The sequence below is a fragment of the Camponotus floridanus genome, unplaced genomic scaffold, assembly GCF_003227725.1.
Source record: "Camponotus floridanus strain SB8 unplaced genomic scaffold, Cflo_v7.5 scaffold2, whole genome shotgun sequence".
Classification (NCBI taxonomy): Eukaryota; Metazoa; Arthropoda; class Insecta; order Hymenoptera; family Formicidae; genus Camponotus; species Camponotus floridanus.
This window is the reverse complement of record NW_020229325.1, coordinates 6,453,454-6,468,399: the sequence shown is the minus strand read 5'-3', so window position 1 is coordinate 6,468,399 and position 14,946 is coordinate 6,453,454. Positions and strand designations below refer to the sequence as shown.

The 14,946-nt window shown below is 38.9% G+C and overlaps 1 protein-coding gene across 2 annotated transcripts in view; it reads left to right on the top strand.

The window, feature by feature from the left end:
- The window catches only part of LOC105257805 (Krueppel-like factor luna), a 51,966-nt gene that overhangs the window by 28,240 nt on the left and 8,780 nt on the right, over positions 1-14,946 (top strand). The window contains exon 2 of one of the 2 annotated variants that reach the window (XM_020029521.2): positions 12,997-13,948. In XM_020029521.2, coding sequence (XP_019885080.2) covers positions 12,997-13,948 — 952 coding nt within the window. Of the gene's footprint in view, positions 1-12,993; positions 13,949-14,946 lie in introns of both variants that reach the window. The other variant, XM_025408066.1, reaches the window with a different exon arrangement.

Genomic DNA, 14,946 nt, shown 5'->3' with positions numbered 1-14,946 from the left:
GTGACGGTTAATCAGCATGAAAAAAATCGCCGTTATTTATTGTCACATTATTACTGTTTACGTTCCGATTTAATTTTTTTCAATATGTAACTTAATGAATATCTCTTGTACAACATAAATTATTTTTTAATTCCTCTGATAATAATGACGATTGCACAACAGATGGAATTATTTTCGCGCAGCATCTACTTCACAGCATTTATATAATTCTAGAGCGAGACCTTTCCTAGAGAATTTTAAAGATATCCAGCTCTCTTTGGGAGATGGAAGCCGAGACGCGCAGAGTTACATGTACGGCGTATAATACGCAAAATGTTGCAACTGGCGAAGTAAATCACGGGTCTGAAAGGTGACTCGGTCCATCCGGCCGTGAAATTATTTATTCCGCATAAACGCGATCCCCGAGCCGCACTCGTGTATCAAGACTCGTGCGTGTATCCTGCTCGTGCGCTCGCGCGCGCGGGGGAGGAGGGAGGAACTGAAGAGAGTAACTAAATCAACGTCACATCGGTAAGTTTAATTACGGCAGCGCAGCAACAAAAGAAATCGGCGCCGTGCCGTGCTCTCGGGTGGTCCGCCAAGACGAGCGGAAGAGAGAATCCATTCGTCAGCTGTATCCGTACTCTTTAAAAAGTGAATCAGTATTATCACTGAAAAACAGTAAAATAGTCACTGATTACAGGAGTTAATACAGCACTGTAAATCAGTGATATTTTGTTGAAAAAATTAGTCAATAATTTTGACTGTTTCAAAGTAATATTAAACTACAATTCATCTCTATCTATCTCATATAAAATTAAAAATTTTATTTATATTTACTAAATATTTATTATATTAAAAATTTTATTTTATAATAAAAATTTTATTTTATTATATTAAAAATTTTATTTTATATCGCATGCATATTGAACTTGTTATTTTAAATGGATGACGAGTAATTTTCATAAGTCGCCAGACATTTATTTGTCCGACTTAATATCTGAAAATCGATTTAACATTCGAAACCTTTTTATTGAGATTCAGAAATCAAAGTAATATTTCTAATTTTATCTGTCGCTTTTTTCAAACTTTATATAATTACGGCAGCGTTATTCTTATGAACTAAAACTTAAATACAAGAGAGATAGCAATCATAATAAACGAAGGAACTAGCGATTATTGATTTTATAGTGAATTTTACTTTAACTGATCACAATCAGTGAGATATAAGATAAAATAACAAAAAACAAGCGTTTCCACTGAAGATCAGTAAAATACTGAGTCTCAGTGAAATCTTATTTTACTGTTTAAATTAATGATATTTTCACTGATTCACTTTCAGAGTACGAATGAAAGTACGAAGCAGAGCTTCCATCCTTCTCGCGAAAAAAATATCGACAAAGACAATAGAATTTCCATCCAAATAAGCGTCAAGTTGAAACACACGTTGCTGTAAAAAACACGATAATACGAATGTTTATGATATCGGCCGATGATGCAAATGTTTCTATATATAACTTTTATTAGAATAATTACGAAAGCGCGTGATGTGTAGGATTCATCAATCTTCCGTCAACGAACATGATTGGCAAAAAACAAGCAGGTGCTAAAAAATATGAAGCGAATAATCCACGGGTAAAAGAAGAACAGAATCACGCGAACCGTAACCGCTTTTGTTTCTTATGTTCTACTTGAAGGCGAAAACAAATATACATCTTATTTGTATGCATATTTGTATTCAGCACTTGTAATTATAAAAAAATTAACATTCATTTTATTCATGCGCACGCATTGCCACGTTGATATTAAAATAGATTTGTCCTTTAAAATACAAATATTCATCCTTGCTGTCGTGAGCGTTCGTTCCACTTTCATTCGCATGACCCATTAGCGCTATGCGGAGCTTTTATGCGAATGCCACGGGCAGCTTCGAGCTTTCAACGGCGGAAGAGCGAGACGAGAAGCATGACGGGATCAATGAAGGGAGAGAGAGAGAGAGAGAGAGAGAGGAGAGAAGGAGGGAGAGAGAAGCGTTTAGTCAGATACCGGAGGGAGCCTATGAGTTTGCACCTAGAGCCGGACAGCCGGCGGCACGCGAGGTCACCACACGAGAGCTGGAGAGAAGAAGAGAGAGAGAGGGGGCTGCAGCCCATCAGCCCGTTTAATTAATTAAAAGTGCATTAACGGGGAGTCATCGGCGGCGAGGGGTTCTCTCCGGCGTTAGATACGCGTGTAACGATCCTCCGAACCGGAACAACCGCGCTATTACTTTCGTCAACACACGATGCTCCCTCTTTTTCCCCTGCACGCTTCTTCCCAGCTTTCCCGACCTCGTAGTCGAGGGTGGAGATACCGTATTTTCCGGTTTCGAATTGACTTTAAATGTACTTTTGCAACAGAGATTTACGCAGAGAGAGAAAACATGACTCGTTTTTATGAATTTGTTATAGTTAAAATATATAAGTTCAATATGCATGTAATATAAGTAAAATAAAATTTTGAGTATAATAAATATAAATAAAATATTTGGTAAATATAAATAAAATTTGTAATTTTATATAAAATAGATAGAGGGATGAATTGTAGTTTCATATTACTGATTGAAACAGTCAAAATTATTAACTAATTCTTTCAATAAAATGTCTTTAATTTACAGTACACTTATAATATATTGCTGTACTTAAAATATATTGCAATATTAAATCTTTTTGTTTTTAATTCAATTATTTTTGTGCGCGTCGTTTTTGGAATAATTTTATAGAGCAAGCATGTTATTAAAGCTTCAATATATTGGCACAAATAAAACTCGCATATTCTATAAATAAATATTGCAATTTCATCTTTTTTTGTACGTCAAACTAATTTAGCGGAGCGCAATTATCTTTTCTTGCTCCCTGTAGATACGCAATATTTTTCTTCCCAGAGACAGTTTCGCATGTATCTTTCGATCGATCCGAATAAGCATCCTATGTTTAACAGCTGCAACATTTTACTTATTACAATAGATTACACGTCTCGGCCACGCGATTTCTACATTCGATGCACTTTTATTCGGCCGCTCGTATACGCGTTCCCTCTTATAAATTAGCGGGACGAGGATGAAAAAAGGTTTCGAGATTACGTCCGCGTGTGGCCTCGTTCGGGCGGCGTTATCGGAATCGCGCGCGAAGATAGAATCGAAATACCAGGTGCAAATTACAAGGGGGATGCCCAGGTAGCACGGAAGTTTGACGTGCGCGCGCGCTACCAGCTGACTCTCTCGCGAGCAACGGTGTAGCCGCGTAGCGTGTAATCACGTTAATGCGCCACAACATCGTGAGCGAGCCGAGGAGCGATCCCGGTTTCGCCAAAGGGATCATCCCGCGAGTAGCGGCGACGGCTACGAGTGACTCACTCACGTAGCTTGCGTAACGAAACCGTGATGTGTGCGAGTCGATAACGATAATCTTCGGGCGAGAGCGGTTCCGTATCGCATCCCGCATCGAGAAGGAAGGCAGGGGAAGCGACAGGAGGAAGCGACGACGAGTCATCGATGACCGTCACCGGCGAGATTCGAGAGAGAATCAACACGGTTTATATTTACACAATCGGCGTGGTAAACATTAACAAGTCGATCGTGTGGAATTTTTCCTTTTTTTCCTCCTTTTTTACGGAACGAAAAGATGAAGGAGAGACAAGGAGTAAGACTCGTTATCGAATAAATGCATCTGAATTGTGCGTATATGAAGAAGAAATATACGCATGCGTTAGATTTCTATCTCGAACTTTGCCTTGATGCATTATTTTGAGGCAAAGTTGACTTTTGCTTTTGATCAAATAAACGAGATGAAAAACCAGTCTCTAAAAGTGAATCAGTGAAATATCATTAAACAGTAAAATAAGATTTCATTGAGAATCAGTGAGTATTTTACTAATCTTTAATGGAAACTTATTTTTTGTTATTTTATCTTATATCTCACTGATTATGGTCAGTTAAAGTTTACTGTAAAATCAGTAATCTAGTTTGTTCATTTACCGCTATGATCGTTATCTCTCGTATTTAATTTAAATTTTATAAGAATTATATAAAATTTGCAAAGAGCGACAGATAAAATTAGAAATTACTTTGATTTAATTTCTGATATAATCTCAATAGAGAGGCTTCAGATGTTAAATCGATTTTAAGTCGGACAAGTAAATGTCTGGTGACTTGATGAAAATTATTCATTCAGTCATCTATTTAAAATAACAAGTTCAATGTGCATGTAATATAAATAAAATAAAACTTTTATTATAATAAATATTTAGTAAATATAAATAAAATTTTTAATTTTATATAAAATGGATAGAGAGATGAATTGTTTCATATTACTGATTGAAACAGTCAAAATTATTAACTAATTCTTTCAATAAAATGTCTTTAATTTACAGTGCTTAGCTAAAATGTTTTTAATTTACAGTGCTTACTTATAACTGCTGTAATCAGTGACTGTTTACTATTTTTCAGTTTAATGTTCTTCAGATAATACACTGATTCACTTTTAGAGATCAGGGTAGGTATTTTTCCTTTCGTATAAATTTGCGCCGATTTTAACAATCAAGAATCGATAATGGTTTTAACGAAAAGTATCGATGAGCAATTTCGATGTGTTGTAATCGCCGTTTGTCGTTGCACCTGGATTTATGCGTCCCGCAAAATGCGCGCGCGGTAACGTCGCGCGGTAATATATGACTCGAGGTGTCCTAATGAGGGGAGTGGATCCGCAGGATGTGCGGATCGCGTGAGACGAGCGTCTAACAATGCGAGAGATCGATGATGAAGCGTGCCATAGCGTGGCGAGTCGGAGCGGAGAAACGAGAATGTAGAGGTATAGCAAGGATGGCCGGGGATGGTCGACGAAGAAAGGAGAATCAACGGTAGATTGTAAAAAATATTTACCTCTCGCACATCTCGACGATTCGTCGGACAACGTCGGGATTAATTTCTTGATTTATTTTCGGTACAAAGCTCTTATTTTTGTCACGATTCGCGACAAGGTCTAAGATAGAATCCTAGAATTTTATGAAGGAGTAAAATACATCATGTATGAAATAAACACATTAAGTTTCTATCTTGAATCTTGTCTCGAATAATACCTTATCCAAGACGGACTTTTAAGGACATTGAAATCTCCAAGTTTCGAAAATTAAAGTAAACGCATTCTCGTAGACTAGTCGAACAATTTTAAACAAACATATAGCAGGGATGGCCGGGGATGGTCGACGAAGAAAGGAGAATCAACGGTAGATTGTCGGACAACGTCGGGATTAATTTCTCGATTTATTTTCGGTACAAAGCTCTTATTTTTGTCACGATTCGCGACAAGGTCTAAGATAGAATCCTAGAATTTTATGAAGGAGTAAAATACATCATGTATGAAATAAACACATTAAGTTTCTATCTTGAATCTTGTCTCGAATAATACCTTATCCAAGACGGACTTTTAAGGACATTGAAATCTCCAAGTTTCGAAAATTAAAGTAAACGCATTCTCGTAGACTAGTCGAACAATTTTAAACAAACATATAGCAGGGATGGCCGGGGATGGTCGACGAAGAAAGGAGAATCAACGGTAGATTGTCGGACAACGTCGGGATTAATTTCTCGATTTATTTTCGGTACAAAGCTCTTATTTTTGTCACGATTCGCGACAAGGTCTAAGATAGAATCCTAAAATTTTATGAAGGAGTAAAATACATCATGAAATAAACACATTAAGTTTCTATCTTGAACCTTGTCTCGAATAATATCTCATCCAAGACGGCCTTTTCCAGAGAAGGGCAAACTTTTCCCCAAGAAGGGCATTGAAATCTCCAAGTTTCGAAAATTAAAGTCAACGCATTTTCGTAGACTAGTCGAACAATTTTAAGCAAACATATAAACGATACAAAAGTTTGAGAAATTGGAAGAGAATTATATAGGGAGCGGTTCGCATCCCTAATTGACAAATAACATTATTATCGCGGAGTGACCGACTTTATGGCGGGCGATTAACCTACGTCGCGGACCTTTGGGTTTATTCGATTAACACCGTGCGATTGACTCGTAAATGCTCATGGACGAGCAGCGACAAGGCGTATCGCAAAGCCATCGCACGTGCCTCACAAAGGGGGGAAAAAGGGCCACGTGCCACGTGCTAAGGTAACACGAGCGCGTTTTGTGTCGAACTTTGCTCTCGGCCGAGGGATGCTTACCCCGCACGTGCGGTTTAATACGACATAATGCGTTGCATGTCCACATTCATTAAGTAATTTTCCGGGCCGGAAAGTCGGCGGCAAAAGTCACGATTACGAATGGATAAACGAACACGTCGAATCTTAACGATAACTCGATCAAGATTCACCGAAGTTGACCTTATCAAACTCCTCGCATGAGAGATAAATCGAGTAAACTGAACCCAGGCACTTATTTTCGAGATAATAATTTTCGCGTTAATAAAATGCGCTATCGTATCTAAGTGTGTTATCATTTTAATTTTATTTTATTATTTAATTAAATTTGCCAAGTTATTATTTACTAGCCGAGCAACTTGTAATCGTGGGACTCGATAATTCTTCTCTCATTGGCGCGAGTAACAATCGGTATCGCGGACATCTCGCGGAAACGAGATATCGCGCTACTGGTTGCCGCTCTTGCGAGCCACGGGTCGCGAGGACGCGAGGGGGAATCGAACAGAGAGAATCGAGTTCCGAGATCAAGTCACGCGTAGCCTAAAAGAAAGTCGTTTAAAGGTCAGCAGCAGCGGCGGCAGCGCGGTTCGACTTGCATCACAAATGCCAATCTACTTACGAAATGTATACGAGAGAACAATGATACTTCTCTTTCTCTCGGGCCTACCGTCATCGGCCGCCATTTGCCTCTTCGTCCTAATCGCCGCGCGCGCCGTCCTTTTTTAGAGGTACTTGCGCAACCCGATGGTAACCCGACGATCGATTTTCTCCCCCGTGCCAACCCCCTATGAACGTGGTAGATTTAGCCGATAGACCGCGGTCGCTTCCGCCGGCTTCGTTTCCAACAGATTGATCCAAGTATCGCCTTTGGCAATTTCCTCATGTCGACGATGATTCGCCTATCGTATCGAGGGGGGAGGAGGAAGAGGAAGAAATTCGGTTCCTCCTTTATCGCGCGATTGATCGGATCTCAATCGCCCCCGATTATTCCCCCCTCCCCCCTCTCTCTCTCTCTCTCGATTCTCGCAAAATCAGACGCGACACCCGTATCTCCGCCGTCATCTTATTCATATCCGCGAAAATAATGCTGAATAATTTCGCCATAAATACGCGGCGCGACCGCGTGGGCGCAAAGTAACGATAATGCAAGTAAATAATGGACGCGCGAGTTTTATTACCTAGGCGGATCTGAATGGACGGGAGATAGAAATCTACGTGTCCGCGCCACGCCACGAGTGTGTCAGCCCCCTCGAGGAGAGGATGTCGGCGAAGGGGACCTCGCGATGTGCCGCTGCACATTTTACCGCGATGCAACATAGTCGCCCGGAGCTCGATCCTCCTCCGATCTTCCTCTTTCGGTCCGCCGTCTCTCGGAGTCGTTTCTTCGATAGAGATTCCTTCTAACGAGAGTCTTGCTCGTGCCAATAAAACCCGTAGCCCTTTCATGTGGCAATTGACGGTGTCTAGCGGTCAGGGAAATCTGGAAAACTGGAAATTGTCAGGGGATTTTGTAATTTTGGAAAAAGTCAGAGATTTTAATTTATTAAAAAAACTTAATATAATTCGACCACACTGGCAATTCATTGGTTAGGTTTATGTTTATATTTGGAATTTTAGTTCACTTGATAAGGACCAAAACCCATGGTCGAAACGTTGTGACACATTATTATTACCAATAAATTGTCAGTGTGATCGAATTATATTAAGTTTTTTTAATTTATTTACTGGCGACTTTCAAGAATTTATTATTATTATTTTAATTTATCTCTTTTTTTCACATTGTTCTCTCAATATTTTTCTTCTCATTAATTTGACTTTTTTTTTTAAACAAGTGTAGACTTTACTCTGGAATATATATATCATGGTGCGCTAATTTTCTGCTTTTGCTGAAAATCGATCTATGAACATGTTTGGTAATTTATACATTTTCATTTTACCAGGAAATGAAAATAAAATGAATGCTTCTTTCGATATTGAATTAATGAGTCTTATTAATTTATATTTATTTCTCGATAAAAATAATTGAAAGACTTTTTTATTTAACTCACTTAATTGACTTGCAATGTAACGATATATGCAAATTATTGCATTTTGAAAAAACAATAAAAATTGTTTAGTAAAAAGTATAATTCTTGGCTCTGAAAAACCTGGAAAAATCAAGGAATTTTTTTCTGAGTCTACTAGACATCCTTGCAATTGTATCGCAAGCAGAAAAGGATTGAGGAGGTTCGGGAGTTGCGCGAGAAATAACGATGCGGACAATTCAATTTTCTAGCACATCGATAATAGACTTTAAATAGTAAAAGATAAAAATAGAAATTAAAGTTATATAACAGATTAGCCATCGCAAGAAGGTTTGCGTTTCTCAAGAGTCCAAATGCTTCGTGTTATGGAGACCTCGACATAGTCACCCCAAAGTCCTTGCCAGCACCTTTGCCGCATCAAGGTCGGGATACATTGAAAAACAGACGATACGAACGCGTTCGTTATTCGAGAAATACATCTTTGAGCGAATCGTGATCGAATATCCTCGCGTCAGGGATGAGTCTGATCGGCAAGAAAATCGCTCGCGAGTCCGGGGACATTTCGTGTCGTCGGCTTCGCAGGCTGACATTTTCCTGGGCGTTTATCGTGATAATACGGCTTTAGGTCAGAGGGTGTGGCCTCCCCAGATTGATTCGGCGAGCTACTTGCTTCTGCGCTCTACGTCTCGTCACCGGGAACGCAGCATGGCGTCCCCATTTCTTCTGTTCATCCATCTTCCTTAGCCACCCGCAAACGCATATGCACGATATACATCATCTATACGTTTATCGCAATACTGTATCGCGATAAATTTAGTCGCCCCCGATATATAATTACCCTCGAGTAGTTCGCGCGAGTTAGCGGAGGCGCCCGAGATGTTGCGCAATCTGATAAACGGGTGTACTTGATCAAATTTTTTCGCTATCTTTCTATCAATCGCGCTCGAGGAGAGGATGCTCGAGATTCGCATCCATACTTGTCAACGATATATTTCGCTACAAGTTTCGCTTTGTATAAGAATATTGTACATTTTGTTGTACAATTGTATTGTACAATTTCTCTTATCGTTTCTAAAACGTCCTTGGACGCTCGTCTCCAGTTTGCTTGGTTTTCCCAGGATTTCCACGGCGTTTATAAAGAACCGATGCACGAGCTAAAACGAGAAATGTTTTTACACTTCGGAATCGTCGATGTTAATCGCGATCTATGCTAATTGGAAGAGAACGCGTATCTCGCCCGGAATTATATTGATTTATATTGATTCATCGAAAGAAAAAAAAAAAAAGAATCATTCCTTATTCGAGGACGATTACAACGTCCATCGTCACTGTTGTTGTTATTGGTGTGCGATCAACAAAACCAGCTCAGCTGGCATAATCAAGCACGGATATTAGCGTCGAATGTGCGCGCGTGGGAGTGCGCGCGCGCTCACGCGCGTGTACGCACGATACACGTACACGTGAGCCACGTGTACGTAATGACGACGCAGTATCGACGCGGCGTGGGTGTCCGTTCTCGCTCTCCGACAGATTCGAAAACGCATTATTAACACCGGCGACCCTGGCTCTATGATTACGCGCATTAATAGCCGGATGGACGAACTTTGCTCGCGCTCCGCACTATCATTATCATCGCAACGCGAGAAAGAGACGGACGACCAGAGAGAGAGAGAGATCGTAGGAAAAGAGGCAGGTCCCACCGCGTGGCGGGCCTCGAGAGAGAAAATTACGAAACGCTCTCGCGTCTCTGTCTCGTGCATATTTAATTTCACTCCTTTTTCTTCGCAAATTTCACTTTTTTTTCGATCCCGAATATATTTTATTAGGTCAATCGTATCGACACGCCAACGATTTTAGCGTGAATCACGCGATTTTGACGTTCCGATTTTATGTATTATCGAAATTGAATCGCCTCAAAATACGTGATAGTCGGTTAAAGAAAAATATACATACCATATTCAAGGAAATATAATTTATTTCAAGTAGTTTGCAAGTTTATATATTTGCAAATTTATCGCATACGACTCTTTGCAAGCGTAAAATTTATTCAAATTATGTTGTGAATTTTAATTAATTGTAGCACTCCAACTGAGAATATCCAGAATATTGAAACACGCGAATTCCATTTGCTTCCTATAAACTTGTCAGATAAGATATTCTTTAAGAAAGAGTAAATTCTTCTTTTGAGCATATGATAATGAGATTATCTACAACTTGCGATGAGTGGTATGTTTCAAAACTATCATCAAGAAAATATTTTTCGTTGGAGACGATCATACTTACTACGAAGGAAAATAAATAAAAATTAAAATAAAAAGTTAGCTCAAAATAATAACAATTATTAAGTGGCAAAATTGACAATTAAAAGCTTTGAGCTCGAAAGAAAGATGAAATAATTAAATTAAATCAAATAATTATTTTCCTCAACAATAGAAATGATATTTTTCTGCGTGTAAATTTTCCGATCCTTCTCTCGCGATTCGTAAGATCGGAATCTTTCTTTTCGATTAATACGTCACGATTTCGATGTGATGGCAAACGCGATATTTACGGCAGATTTTTAAATATACTCTCTAAAAGTGAATCAGTGTATTATCACTGAAAAACAGTAAATCACTGATTACAGCAGTTATAAGTACAGCACTGTCAATCAATGATATTTTATTGAAGGAATTAGTTCATAATATTGACTCAATCGGTAATATTAAACTACAATTTATATTTATTATATTTAATATTGTATTAAAAATTTTATTTTATTTATGTTATATATGCATATTGAACTTGTTATTTTAAATATACGAATGAATATTTTTCATCAAGTCACCAGACATTTACTTGTCCGACTTGTAAAATCAATTTAATATCCGAAGCCTCTCTACTGAGATTGTATCAGAAATTAAATCAAAGTAATATTTCTAATTTTATCTGTCGTTCTTTGCAAACTTTATATAATTTTTATAAAATTTAAATACGAGAGAGATAATGATCATAGCGGTAAACGAACAAACTAGCGATTACTAATTTTACAGTGAATTTTACTTTAATTGACCATAATTAGTGAGATATAAGATAAAATAACAAAAAAGCGTTTCCATTGAAGGTCAGTAAATTTCTCACTGATTTTTAGTGAAATCTTATTTTACTGTTTAAATTAGTGATATTTTCACTGATTCAATTTTAGAGAGTATAATATGTATGTTTCGCATACATACGCGCATATCGTACACCTCGCTCGCGCGGGCAAACTCCTTTTCAAATTGCATATCAGGCGCGATCGAGTGTCGCGAATGTACCAATCTTCCAACGATGAATTATTCATTGTGTAAATAATTCATAAATCTCACTCGTGCGAGCTCCACGAGCGTCGCGCGAAGCGGCAAAGCCCATTCGAAAGCTCGAAAGCTTGCCACGCGATATTTTTTGACGGGTCTCTCTACCCCAGCGTATGGACCGAATCATATTTTTAAAGATCTTATGTATAGGACTCGCTATTTCCTCTCTCCCTTATTGATACTTGAACACTTAAAAATATCGATTCGGAAAATAAAATTTAATTTAATTTTTATTAATTTAATAATTTAATAATTTTATTAATTTATTAATTAAATTAAATTAAATTAAATTAATATTTTTTCCACACGAAAAATCTTTATCTTTCTCGACGCGGCTTCCCATAGAGCACAAAACATTGCAGTAATATCGCGGCAATATTGCAACAATATTAATAATATTGCTGCAATATTCTGTGCCGCATGGGTTCTCGTACGAAGGTGCTGTAAAATCAAAGATTCTCGCCTCGGATTTCCGTCATAGGCGATGCTCCAAGGTTTCCTGCAGACACGGGCCGAATGTTATGCAGCGAACATACATGCTGTAGCGAGGTGGCATTCGTCGTCTTTCGACAAGAGAGCGCGAAGGAGAGAAAATAAGGGGGAGGAGGGAGAGAGAGATAGAGAGAGAGAGCGAACGGTGTAGCATCGGGCGCGAGGGCGGCGTTGTTCGTGTACAAATCATGCGAAGGATGATGCGGCATCGCCAGCATCCCCGCACCTCCGTCGCACCTCCTCGCGCGTGCTGGACGTCGTAGGGCGAGACGGCGGTTGTGCATGTTAACGGGGCCCGACCCCGCGCTGGGGACCTACGCTATACCGCGTATCACCATATCGCAAGTCACTCTCTCGTCCTCTCGTCCGGTCCCTTTTCTCGGCGTACGCGCCCTTTACGAACCTTAACGCGGCTTCGAGGCGACCGAGGGAATTTTAACCGCATTCATTATCGTGTAAAATAACTATTTCCTCCAATTTTATCGAATTATTTATTTTTTCTCTTGTATAAAAATTCATAAATAAATCGTATAATATCAATATCGTCAATTACAATAATCTTATAACAATTATTATTATTATTAGATAGAAAGAGAAAAATAAAGGGAGTAAAACATCTTTTTTATCATGATAATAATGAAAATAATTAATACGATAAATGAGATTAAATATAACAATAAAAAAAAATTATTTTAATATTTTAGATGCAAATGTGATTATACTAGCTAACTAAATAAAACAGTGGTAGATTTATAGTAACAAAATTCCAATAAACATTTATTATAGATTACAAAGTCTTCTGTAAGAAATTATTGTTAAAAAATCTCTGACAAAAATAACGCAACAAAAATGTAGCTTAATATTCAAGAAATAAAAATAAAATGTATTAAGGTTTAATAGAAATATTGTAATAAAAAAAGAAGTTAAATATTGAAAAATCAAAATTATATACACGAATATTTTTTTATTGCCAGCAGACGTCGGACCTGGACACCTTGTTGTGCAGGCAGGATCTCGATCGTCTACAGAGGCTGGATGAAGATGAATCGGACGCGAGAGACGCACGGGAACCTTCGTCGGTGCACATGGAGGACTTCTTCGAGGTCGGCGGTCCCACGACGGTGTGCCGGCCACCGCAGGCCAGCTTCGTCTCCGCCAGGGGTCAGCCAGCGGCCGCCGGTCAAGACGACGACGTGTTCCTCAGGCCGCCGCTCTGGGAGGACATCACGTCGAGCATCCAGAAGCTGGACCCGGAGAACGCGGACATGCTGGGCTCGCAGTCCCACGTGAAACTGGAGACGGATGACGTGACGTCGCCGCCGGTTCTGTCTCCGGTGGAGATCAAGACGGAGCCGCTACCGCCCCCGCCAACCTTGCACCTCCTCGAGAGCCCGAATCCCGCGCAGAACCCCTTTCCGAACCCCGCCAGTGTTCAGCACGTCGTCCATCATCGGACAACGCCGACAACGACGACGGCGCTCTTCAAGAACTTTCCCAACAATAACAATAACAATAATAGCAACAACAACAACAATAGTGGTACCGTTAATAGCAACGGCGCGAGCGGGAACGGCGGCAATAACGGTAGCAGCGGCGGCGCCAGCAACAACAACAACGGCAGCAACAATAGCAACAACGGTAACGGTGACTCGTCGACGACGAGTCATCATCAGGCGAGCGGTAACGCGACGTCGCCGCTCTACGGCTCGATGACGAGGCTGATGTATATTTCACCGCTGACGCCACCGATCTCCGATCCCGGCTCGCCCATTGGTCCACCCAGGCGGACACCGCCACCCCCGTATCCTCAGCCTGGCCCGATCCTGAATCCGGCCCACAGGATTCAGCCGTCGTCGATGTCGTCCAAGTTCAACAGGCGGAACAACCCGGAGCTGGAGAAACGTCGAGTGCACCATTGCGATTTCATAGGTAAGCACGTATAAATTAAGGATGTTTTGTACCTATTTTCGAAATATTGAGAATTTAATGAAAATTGTGCAGAATGTTCTTACATATGTTTAGAATTTTTAGTACGATTTTTAAATCGATTCACTAAAGCGTTCACAAGTTATAAGGATTTTAATGTGCACCGAATTAACATGTGTTCTTGTGGGAAATGTATAACCATGTCGATTCAAATGACAAAAACACATGGAAATAATATTCAGAATTTGTTTAAAATTTGCGAAAGTTTAGATACAGAAAAAATATTTGGTCAAATAATATTATAAAAGTACTAACTGGTTAAAGAAACGTTAAGGATGTTTTGTACCTATTTTCGAAATATTGAGAATTTAATGAAAATTGTGCTGAATGTCCTTACATATGTTTAGAATCTTCAGTACAATTTTTAAATCGATTCACTAAAGCGTTCACAAGTTATAAGGATTTTAATGTGCACCGAATTAACATGTGTTCTTGAGAAATGTATAATCACGTCGATGACAAAACACATGACAAAAACACATGAAAAATAATATTCAGAATTTGTTTAAAATTTGCGAAAGTTTAGCTACAGAGGAAATATTTGGTCAAATAATATTATAAGAGTACTAACTGGTTAAAAAGATATTAAATATAATTTAATGAAGCTATGTATCTATCACAAGACGAAATTCTCTGCCAAAAGTTAATCATTTCGATTAACAAAATTCGGAATATTTCAGTAAAAAACGCAATAAATATTAAAAAATACATCTCTGCACCGTAGCTAAGATCAAATTGTAATGTTCCACACAATTTCTCATACTCAAAATACCCCAAAAGTGGATATTCCTCAATATTGATTTTCAGCTACTTTTTGCTGGGATCGTACAAAACATCCTTAAAAAATAATTACACATTATATGATGGTATTTCGACAACATTCAGATGAAAAAAGATAGAATCAAGGGATTTAAATTCTGTTAATCGTTTTATGAATGTTG